Here is an 11,635-nt window from a genome sequence, read left to right as displayed (position 1 = left end):
TAGCAATTTCAAATTGCTAGTAAATAAATCCTTTACTATTCAAAGCAATAACTGGTAATTATGACGTCAAGTAATTTTCAAAAACAAGTGAAAGAAATAGGTCCTTTGCTATTTAAAGTTACTGCTTCAAAATAAAATAGGAGTTACTTTACTTGCAGCTGAAATGTAACACTTAATTAGACTGATGCAGTATCAAGTTACTGCAGTATATAGTAATTTATATATCCATAGGTATTGAAAATATACAGAATATGCTACAGTTGAAGTGGCTCGTTGCTGTTTTAAGAAGTAAATGAGTTACTCATTACTGAATGTAAAACATAAGTAGTTACTTGGTAAAGTCTTTTACTCCTCACGCTTCACTCATAGCTGCAGCATTGTGTTGTTGTTACTCATTCGTGGTGCTGTCAGCACTGTGGGGTTAGTCGATGTCTCTTAACACTTAAGCTGAGTTAATGGTATTTCAGTTTGTTGAAATTAAAATAAAAGTTGCGTGATCTGCTCATGGAGGATCGCAGCGAAACCTATTGTGCTGCAACTGTTAATAGAATGAGGCCCGATATGCATAATGCATTATCTGTGTGTCTGCATAGGCAGGCCTGCTGTCAACAAAAGCCATTGCTCAGCACTTTGACGACCCACGACCAGGTGTGTCACATGATGCACCAACCCAGTTTTTTCATTGACCATTAAAATGATTACATGCTTATTGTGTAAACCAAAGTAAACCAATGATGAATGGAGACAAAAAGCTCTCACCTCTGCATCTGCGTGCAGCAGCAACATAGCTAAACCACATTCATTTAGAAAAAATTGACAATAACAACAACAATTGTGCTCACATGTTTTATAACTACATACAGGATGGTGAAAAAATTATATGTCATGGTGACCGGACAGAAGTATTTCTACTCAGATTACATGAATGGGTTTTTTTCAAATTATTATTATTATAAGCTCTCCTTGGTTTAGAGCGAAGGGTGTTTGGTTAGATGTTCTGTCATTCAGCGAATCTTGGCATGAACTTTGAAGGGGTGAGGTACACGTGTGAATCCAGACACCCCTTCTGTACTCAGTTCGACTCCATCAGGAACACTGAAAGAGAAACTCTGCAGCAATCCCACCAAAAACAGGAACAGCTCCATCTTGGCGAGGCCCTCTCCAAGACACACCCGTTTCCCTGAAAGAGCCACAAATACACAAACACACTCAGGTTTAAGAGATATTGATCACTATGCAGACACCTCACAGGCAGAGTTGGAAATGATAAAAATAAATAAATATATAAAAAGTTCTTAACTTCAATTGTGAGCATTATATTTTAGAGTGACCAAACATACTGTACAGGCCCAGCAATATGAATTTATACAAATATTTTCAAGGAACTATAAAGCATGTATTTAATCTGGAGTTTGACTGGCAGTTTCCACAGAATAATATGTTTCTTTGTTGCATATGATATGAGGGGAGATATTTTACTATGCTCATAAACAAGGAAACAATGTCAAAGCAACCCACAAAATTCCAATATCCTCCATTTTTTTCTCCAGAGAAACCCAGAAGGATATTGTGATATAGCAAGGTTTGGTAGTTTATATCATATTGAGGGATATTGTATTATAGCTGTTTTAACTGTAACTGTGTAATAGGGAATTAGGAGATGTTTGTATTCAAATATAGGGAGTTAAAGTAAAATGCTGTCTGAGGAATATTTAAGGACAGATACATGAAAATACAGAAAGAAAGTACAAATACTTATTTGCTTGCCACCTGTAGTCCTGCTTTCAGTGTGAGTGTGGTGTTGAAGCACTGTACCTGCAGAGAAAGGCAGAAATGCTTCTCGCTTCACAAACTTTCCTTCAGCATCCAGGAAGTGCCCGGGGTTAAAGGAGTCTGGAGTCTCCCATTCAGTCTCATCAAACATCACCGAGGTCAACATGGGCATCAATGATGTACCCTGAAAATAGAAAATAAACACATGATGACAACAGGGAACTACCACATCCAACTAAACACCCCTACTTCAAATAGCTGAACACTGAAGGGACCTTTGGTATGTAGTAGCCGCCCAGCATGGTGTCCTGAGCCGCTTTCCTCATCGCATTCAAAGGAACAACGTTTCCTAGTCTCTGAATCTCGTGGATGACCGCGTCAGTGTAGGGCATGTTGGGTCTGTCCGCCATGGTGGGCTGTCTGGTCTGGCCGATCACTGCATCTATCTCCTCCTGGACTTTCTCTGAAGAGGGTTAAAGGATTTTCTCAAAACTGAGAGTTACTTCATGGGTACAGAGTTGTTACAATGTTACACACACTTGAACGAATAAAACTGAACCAAAGAAACAGAAAGTGTTTAAAATGTCATTCAAATTCCAAAGTAATTGTTTTGTGTTTCTTATGGGACAAATGACCAAATTTGGCTGTAATTTCATGTTAAACAGGTGGTGCCCCATAATCTGATGCACATCAGATTCCATTTGTAATAAAATAAATAATAAATATCTTTGATAATTATTAAATGTGATCAATAGCCAAAACCCAACATTACTGCTGAACCATATGAGGTAAGAAATCATTAAAAGAATGAATAATGAACTTTGGTACAAAGATAATCTTTGTGGTTTTCCAATGATAAACTGATATTTCCTCTCTGTCATGACATTCAAAGTTCAGTGTGAAGAGTAACTGGCCTCAGCACCTTTCAGTCTGCACTCAGGAGAGTCGGTTCCTGCTACACTTTTCTTTCTGAGCACTGGAGTTATTTTGTTCACACTACAGAGATTGTTACTCTCTGACATGCCACCCACCCTGGACATCAGGGTTTCTGATGAGGTAAACCAAAGCCCACAGCAAAGTAGTGGAGGTCGTTTCTGTTCCAGCCAGGAAGAGATCCAGAGAGCACAGAACCAGGTTGGTTTCATAAAAACCCTGGTCCGACTCTTTGTGCTATAAAGAAGATGCAGAGTGGACACAATAGATGATTAGTAAACAAACTGGCAGCTTAAAGAAAAACAAATGTTGAGTTCAAAGACGTTATAATCATACATTCTTCATCTCAATGAGGAAAGCATCAATGTAGTCTCGGGGATTGTTGTGGTCCAGGTCTTGCTTGTGCCGCTTCACTTCCTCATTAACAAATTTGATCACATTTTCGTAGTGGCTGAACATTCTGTTGTGAGGACCTGGCAGGTGTTTCATTAGTCCAGGTATTGATTCATAGAGCTGCCGGAATGAAATAAAAATGATGAGAGAAGTATTTGAATGTCACTAAACTCCAGTGACATTGTGAACATACCAGACCCCAGATGGTTCCCTCAAGCTGAATGGCCTCAGACATACACTTCAGCATGAGCTGGAAGTTGTGGTCACAGTAGTCAAACCTTTTCCCCATCACCAGCTGGCAAACAATGTTGGATACAGCGTTGGTAAAGAGGCCTGCTGGTGTGAAAAGACCACCTAAAGGAGAAGAAACCACTGTTTGAGAAACCTGAGAGGATTCTCCTGCTTGTACAGGAGTATGAGCTGATCAATGTAAAACACCTTTCTCCTTCTCCATCTCTTCCCGCAGGAACCGCAGCTCCTCACAGATGCTCTGCTCCATCGTGTTTTTGCCCAGGCCGAAGGAGCGCAGGGTGGACAAGGTAAAGCGTCGTTGTCTCTTCCATTTCTCACCATTGCTCGCGAACAGACCATCTATACAGAAAGCATGAAGGGTTTAATCGCTGAAGACCATGATTTTCTGTGTGCAGCAGGAGAAGGAATGTGGAGATTTTCATACCTGAGCTTCCGTTGTAAAGCCTGTCAGCCACAGCGGTGTGCGGCCGGTCAACAAAGTTCTCTGCTTGGGACACGATGGCTTCCTGCACCATCTTGTACCCGCACACAAACACCACCTTTTCGCTACCAAGACGGACACTGAAGACATTCCCATACTCCTTGGCCAACTGTGGGCAATATGACATAAACAATATCTTGACAAGCACAATGCATTGTAACATAAAGTAGTAAAAGTAAAACAATTTAATGAGATGTGCTTTAAACATGTTGTGAAAATATTTCCTGAATGTGATTTTCAGGCATAATTGTTCCACCGGAGGGATGATGACTCTTCACTGAGTCTGATTGATCCTGATTTTTCAATATTTATTGACATTTGTGTAAGTGTGAAAATGCTTTTTGAGGTTAATTTTCTAGTGACTGTTGGGACAGTTTGCTAAACAACTCTGAATAGAAATAGTATAAACTGTGTGAAAAGATTAAACACAGCATATATATTAAGCATTATAAAAAGCTATATAAAGATGTTATCACAAGATATAACAAAGATTACTGTAAAGCACAGTATGATATGATTGATATTGATGGCACTGATAGGGTGCTAGAGGGAAGGTGTTAGGGATTGGATGTTTAATTAATTAGACTAGATCGTTTCTATGGGGTATATTGCTGGATGAGAAAGTTGCTTCTTCCAACTCATTTTTAGACTGCATATATACACTACTGTTTATTATTATTATTATTATTATTATTCGTAGTAGTAGTAGTAGTAGTAGTAGTAGTAGTAGTATTGATTGGTTTATTATATATTACATGTAATAATATTTATTTATTTGTTTTGCTTTTTATCATATTATTATTAGTAGTAGTAGTGGTACTAGCATTATTGTTTCATTGTCTTTTAATTAAAAGAAATCTAATTAATTAAATAAATAATCTCAGATCTGTCAATGACAGAGCAAAGAACATATTTTTTTATTATGTCTGATAGGGCAGAGCTTTGATGGTGGGTGTACTGATTACATTGGAATGATGAAGATGTTGAAGAGAACAACAGAACCATGAGGACATGTTCATTATGATATCACCACTTGCTCATATATATGAACAGAGTCTCAGTCACTAGTTTAAATAAAGAGAGTCCAGCAGCAGCGTTCATTTAACCACTGGACAGAATAACAGCATTCAACCTTAAACATGTTATTGTGAAAATTAAACCCACACGTACCTTGGTAAAGTAAACGTATGGATGTTTGCTGTCCACACTCAGTGTGTTCCCCACAACGGGGAGAGCCAGAGGTCCTGGGGGGAAGTTCGGTGGCTTCTTGTTTTTCAGATAATCTGCGATCAGCAGGAAAAGCACAACAAACAGCAGCAGGCTCTTCAGGTCGAAACTCAGCAGGATGTCAGAAAGCCACATGGTTGAAGGAAGACAAATGAAGAGAGAGACTGCAGCAGTTCGTGCTTCCTTCTTGCTCAACGTGACTTTTCTGCAGCAGGTTGACTTTTAATTCTTACTCTTTGTAGTCCAGACAGAGTCCACATCTGCACACAGGTGTTTACGTAACTGGTGCCAAGCCACACCTCCTTTTATTTCCTTTATTCCCTTTACTCCGGTTACTCCTGATGCTCCCACATTGCAATGACAAGGCGACTGTACATGTTCGGTGTCCCCTCTGAAACCAATGCTCCGGGTTTTATCTTTTTTTTCCTCCAAAAATCTGTTTACACAGTAAAATGATTGCTTTAACTTGTTACTGAAAATCAGTACTAAATTATTGCCATTAATAATAGTAACTGATTTAAATACTAAACTAGTTACTTTTTCAGTTACCGGTACTTAAAATGAATCTGTTATAGTAGCCATTTACTGCTTTAACAGCCATCCATTATTACCTTGTAGCAACTAGCAGTGTATGTTCTTTATTATTTCAATTAGCAATTTCAAATGACTCGTAAATAAATCCTTAACTATTCAAAGAAATAACTGGTAATTATGATGTCAAGTAATTTTCAAAAACGAGTGAAAAAAATAGATCCTTGCTATCTAAAGTTACTGGTTCAAAATAAAAGAGGAGTTACTCTACTTGCAGCCGAAATGTAATACTTAATTAGACTTATGCAGTATCAAGTTACTGCTGTATATAGTAATTTATACATCCATAGATATTGAAAATATACAGTATATGCTACATTTGAAGTGGCTAGTTGCTGCTTTAAAAAGTAAACTAGTTACTCATTACTGAATGTAAAACGTAAGTAGTTACTTGGTAAAGTATGTTGCTCTTTAAGCTTCACTCATAGCTGCAGCATTGTGTTTGTTTCGGCTGAGAGCCGGTGCGTGTAGTCCTGAAACCCAGAAGCAGACCAGGAGGCAGAACAGGTGCAATTGGCAGTGATTTTATTGTGAACCAGGACCTGGGAGACGAGGAAACAGAGACTCCGGGATGCAGAGTACGCAGACGGAAGGACAGCAGCAGGGAGAGCTGCACGGCGAGGAGGCTGGCCGAGGACGCTTGTAGAGGGAAGCCGTAGAGTGCATTCACAGATGTTACTCATACAAGAGACACAATCTTCTGGCACCAGACCCGCCTCACTGCAGGGCTTAACATGTGGGAGCAATCAATTAGTTGATTACCTGCAGGAGTGTCCGTGAGGGCAGATGCGGTGCTGGAGCGAGGTGTGGATCATCACAGTGTTGTTGTTACTCATTTGTGGTGCTGTCACTGTGGGGGTCAGTCGATGTCTCTTAACACTTAAACTGAGTTAATGGTATTTCAGTTTGTTGGAATTAAAATAAAAGTTGTGTGATCTGCTCATGGAGGATCGCAGCGAAACCTATTGTGCTGCAACTGTTAATAGAATGAGGCCCGATATGCACAATGCATTATCTGTATGTCTGCATAGGCAGGCCTGCTGGCAACAAAAGCCATTGCTCAGCAGTTTGACGACTCACAACCAGGTGTGTTACATGATGCACCAACCCAGTTTTTTCATTGACCATTAAAATGAGTACATGTTTATTGTGTAAACCAAAGTAAACCAATGATGAATGGAGACAAGAAGCTCTCACCTCTGCATCTGTGTGCAGCAGCAACATAGCTAAACCACATTCATTTGGAAAAAAATTACAATAACAACAATGATGCTCACATGTTTTATAACTAAATGCAGGATGGTGAAAAAATTATGTCATGGTGACCGGACAGAAGTATTTCTACTCAGATTACACCAATGTGTTTTTTACAAATTATTATTATTATAAGCTCTCCTTGGTTTATGTCGAAGGGTATTTGGTTAGATGTTTTGTCATTCAGCGAATCTTGGCGTGAACTTTGAAGGGGTGAGGTACACGTGTGGTTCCAGTCACGCCTTCTGTACTCAGTTCGACTCCCTCAGGAACACTGAAAGAGAAACTCTGCAGCAATCCCACCAAAAACAGGAACAGCTCCATCTTGGCGAGGCCCTCTCCAAGACACACCCGTTTCCCTGAAAGAGCCACAAATACACAAACACACTCAGGTTTAAGAGATAGTGAACACTATGCAGACACCTCACAGACAGAGTTGGAAATGATAAAAATAAATAAATAAATAAATAAAACGTTCTTTAATTCAATTGTGAGCATCATATTTTAGAGTGACCAATCATACTGTACAGGCCCAGCAATATGAATTTACACAAATATTTTCAAGGAACTATGAAGTATGTATTTAATCTGGAGTTTGACTGGCAGTTTCCACAGAATAATATGTTTCTTTGTTGCACATGATATGAAGGGAGATATTTTACTATGCTCATAAACAAGGAAACAATGTCAAAGCAACCCACAAAATTCCAATATACTCCATTTTTCTCTTCAGAGAAACCGAGAAAGATATTGTGATATAGCAAGGTTTGGTAGTTTATATCACATTGGAAAATCAGTGAGGGATGTTGTGTTTTACCTGTTTTCACTGTAACTGTGAAATAGGGAATGAGGAGATCTTTGTATTCAAATAAAGGGAGTTCAAGTAAAATGCTGTCAGAGGAATATTTAAGGACAGATACCGGAAAATATAGAAAGAAAGTATAAATACTTATTTGCTTGCCACCTGTAGTCCTGCTTTCAGTGTTAGTGTGGTGTTGAAGCACTGTACCTGCAGAGAAAGGCAGAAATGCTTCTCGCTTCACAAACTTTCCCTCAGAATCCAGGAAGTGCCCGGGGTTAAAGGAGTCTGGAGTCTCCCATTCAGTCTCATCAAACAGCACCGAGGTCAACATGGGCATCAAGGATGTACCCTGAAAATAGAAAAAAAACAACACATGATGACAACAAGGAACTGCCGCATCCAACTAAACACCTCTACTTCAAATAGCTGAACACTGAAGGGACCTTTGGTATGTAGTAGCCGCCCAGCATGGTGTCCTGAGCCGCTTTCCTCATCACATTCAAAGGAACAATGTTTCCGAGCCTCTGGATCTCGTGGATGACCGCGTCAGTGTAGGGCATGTTGGGTCTGTCCGCCATGGTGGGCTGTCTGGTCTGGCCGATCACTGCATCTATCTCCTCCTGGACTTTCTCTGAAGAGGGTTAAAGGATTTTCTCAAAAGGGAGAGCAACTTCCCTTTTATGTTTAAAATGTCATTCAAATTCCAAATTAATTGTTTTGTGTTTCTTATGGGACATATGACCAAATATGGCTATAATTTCCTGTTAAACAGGTGGTGCCCCATAATCTGATGCACATCAGATTCCATTTGTAATCAAATAAATATGAACTATCTTTGATAATTATTAATCTTTATCAATAGCCAAAACCCAACATTACTGCTGAACCATATGAGGTAAGAAATATTTACAAGAAGGAATAATGAACTTTGGTACAAAGATAATCTTTGTGGTTTTCCAATGATAAACTGATATTTTCTCTCTATCATGACATTCAAAGTTCAGTGTGAAGAGTAACTGGCCTCAGCACATTTCAGTCTGCACTCAGGAGAGTCGGTTCCTGCTACACTTTTCTTTCTGAGCACTGGAGTTATTTTGTTCACACTACAGAGATTGTTACTCTCTGACATGCCACCCACCCTGGACATTAGGGTTTCTGATGAGGTAAACCAAAGCCCACAGCAAAGTAGTGGAGGTCGTTTCTGTTCCAGCCAGGAAGAGATCCAGAGAGCACAGAACCAGGTTGATTTCACAAAAACCCTGGTCCGACTCTTTGTGCTATAAAGAAGATACAGAGTGGACACATTAGATGATTAGTGAACAAACTGGCAGCTTGAATGAAAACAAATGTCGAGTTCAAAGACGTTGTAATCATACATTCTTCATCTCAATGAGGAAAGCATCAATGTAGTCTCGGGGATTGTTGTGGTCCAGGTCCTTCTTGTGCCTCTTCACTTCATCATTAACAAATTTCATCACATTTTCGTAGTGGCTGAACATTCTGTTGTGAGGACCGGGCAGGTGTTTCATTAGTCCAGGTATTGACTCATAGAGCTGCCGGAATGAAAGAAAAATGATGAGAGAAGCATTTGAATGTCACTAAACTCCAGTGACATTGTGAACATACCAGACCCCAGATGGTTCCCTCAAGCTGAAGTGCCTCAGACAAATACTTCAGCATGAGCTGGAAGTTGTGGTCACAGTAGTCAAACCTTTTCCCCATCACCAGCTGGCAAACAATGTTGGATACAGCGTTGTTAAAGAGGCCTGCTGGTGTGAAAAGACCACCTAAAGGAGAAGAAACCACTGTTTGAGAAACCTGAGAGGATTCTCCTGCTTGTACAGGAGTATGAGCTGATCAATGTAAAACACCTTTCTCCTTCTCCATCTCTTCCCACAGGAACTGCAGCTCCTCACAGATGCTCTGCTCCATCGTGTTTTTGCCCAGGCCGAAGGAGCGCAGGGTGGACAAGGCAAAGCGTCGTTGTCTCTTCCATTTCTCACCGCTGCTCATGAACAAACCATCTAGACAGAAAGCATGAAGGGTTTAATAGCTGAAGACCATGATTTTCTGTGTGCAGCAGGAGAAGCAACGTGGAGATTTTCACACCTGAGCTTCCGTTGTAAAACCTGTCAGCCACAGCGCTACGCGGCCGGTCAACAAAGTTCTCTGCTTGGGACACGATGGCTTCCTTCACCATCTTGTACCCGCAGACAAACACCACCTTTTCACTACCAAGACGGACACTGAAGACATTCCCATACTCCTTGGCCAACTGTGGACAATATGACATAAACAATATCTTGAGAAGCACAATGCACTGTAACATAAAGTAGTAAAAGTAAAAGACTTTTATGAGATGTGCTTTTAACATGTTGTGAAATTATTGCCCGAATGTGATTTTTATGCATAATTGTTCAACCGGAGTGATGATGAGTCTTCACTGAGTCTAATTTATCCTGATTTTTCAATATTTATTGACATTTGTGTAAGTGTGAAAAAACTTTTTGAGGTTAATTTTCTAGTGACTGTTGGGACAGTTTGGTCAGCAACAACCTGTTACCACAATACAACTCTAAACACAGCATATATATTAAGCATTATAAAAAGCTATATAAAGATGTTATCACAAGATATAACAAAGATAAATGTAAAGCACAGTACGATATGATTGATATTGATGGCACTGATAGAGTGCTTGAGGGAAGGTTTTAGGGATTGGATGTTTAATTAATTAGAATAGATCGTTTCTATGGGGTATATTGCTGGATAAGAAAGTTGCTTCTTCCTACTCAATTTTACACTGCAAATATGCACTACTGTTTTTTTAATAATAAAAAACATTATTATAATAATAATAATAATAATAATTATTATTATTATTAGTAGTAGTAGTAGTAGTAGTAGTAGTAGTAGTAGTATAATTGATTGGTTAATAATATTTTATATGTAATATTATTATTGGTTTTTTTTTAACGCTTTATCATATTATCATATTATTATTATTAGTAGTAGTAGTGGTACTAGCATGATTGTTTCACTGTCTTTTAATTAAAAAAATCTAAATAAATAAATAAATAAATAATCTCAGATATGTCAATAAAAGAGCAAAGAACATTTTTTTATTATATCTGATAGGGCAGAGCTTTGATGGTGGGTGGACTGATTACATTGAAATGATGAAGATGTTGAAGAGAACAACAGAACCATGAGGACATGTTCATTATGATATCACCACTTGCTCATATATATGAACAGTCTCAGTCACTAGTTTAAATAAAGAGAGTCCAGCAGCAGCGTTCATTTAACCACTGGACAGAATAACAGCATTCAACCTTAAACATGATATTGTGAAAATTAAACCCACACGTACCTTGGTAAAGTAAACGTATGGATGTTTGCTGTCCACACTCAGTGTGTTCCCCACAACGGGGAGAGCCAGAGGTCCTGGGGGGAAGTTCGGTGGCTTCTTGTTTTTCAGATAATCTGCGATCAGCAGGAAAAGCACAACAAACAGCAGCAGGCTCTTCAGGTCGAAACTCAGCAGGATGTCAGAAAGCCACATGATTGAAGGAAGACAAATGAAGAGAGAGACTGCAGCTGTTCGTGTTTCCTTCTTGCTCGACGTGACTTTTCTTCAGCAAGTTGACTTTTAATTCTTACTCTTTGTAGTCCAGACAGAGTCCACATCTGCACACAGGTGTTTATGTAACTGGCACCGAGCCACGCCTACTTTATTCCTTTCATTCCCTTCACCGTGGTTACTCCTGATACTCCTGATACTCCCACACCCTGACGACAAGGCGACTGCATGTTCAATATCCCCTCAGAAACCAATGGTCCGGGTTTTATAATTTTTTTTTTTTTTTCCAAAAATCTGAAACAAATACAAAATATATGATATTTAACATCATCATCTTATGATTCTG

General features: G+C 39.2%; 1 protein-coding gene across 1 annotated transcript; it reads right to left on the bottom strand.

The window, feature by feature from the left end:
• Positions 1-1,004: 1,004 nt before the first annotated feature.
• On the bottom strand, positions 1,005-11,271 carry LOC308137536 (uncharacterized protein; the record flags this gene model as incomplete). Its single annotated transcript, XM_080506289.1, has 19 exons — positions 1,005-1,180; positions 1,816-1,957; positions 2,049-2,236; positions 2,805-2,943; positions 3,043-3,219; positions 3,293-3,453; positions 3,538-3,690; positions 3,776-3,941; positions 5,003-5,264; positions 6,413-6,500; positions 7,093-7,263; positions 7,914-8,055; positions 8,150-8,337; positions 8,845-8,983; positions 9,083-9,259; positions 9,333-9,493; positions 9,578-9,730; positions 9,816-9,981; positions 11,080-11,271. The coding sequence occupies 19 exons, from the start codon at positions 11,269-11,271 to the stop codon at positions 1,005-1,007; spliced, it is 3,141 nt and encodes a 1,046-aa protein (XP_080362415.1).
• Between the last annotated feature and the right edge of the window lie 364 nt (positions 11,272-11,635).

The sequence above is a fragment of the Blennius ocellaris genome, assembly GCF_963422515.1.
Source record: "Blennius ocellaris genome assembly, chromosome: 12".
NCBI classification, from domain to species: domain Eukaryota; kingdom Metazoa; phylum Chordata; class Actinopteri; order Blenniiformes; family Blenniidae; genus Blennius; species Blennius ocellaris.
Note: the sequence above shows the minus strand (reverse complement) of the source record. Positions and strands in the feature narration are given on the sequence as shown.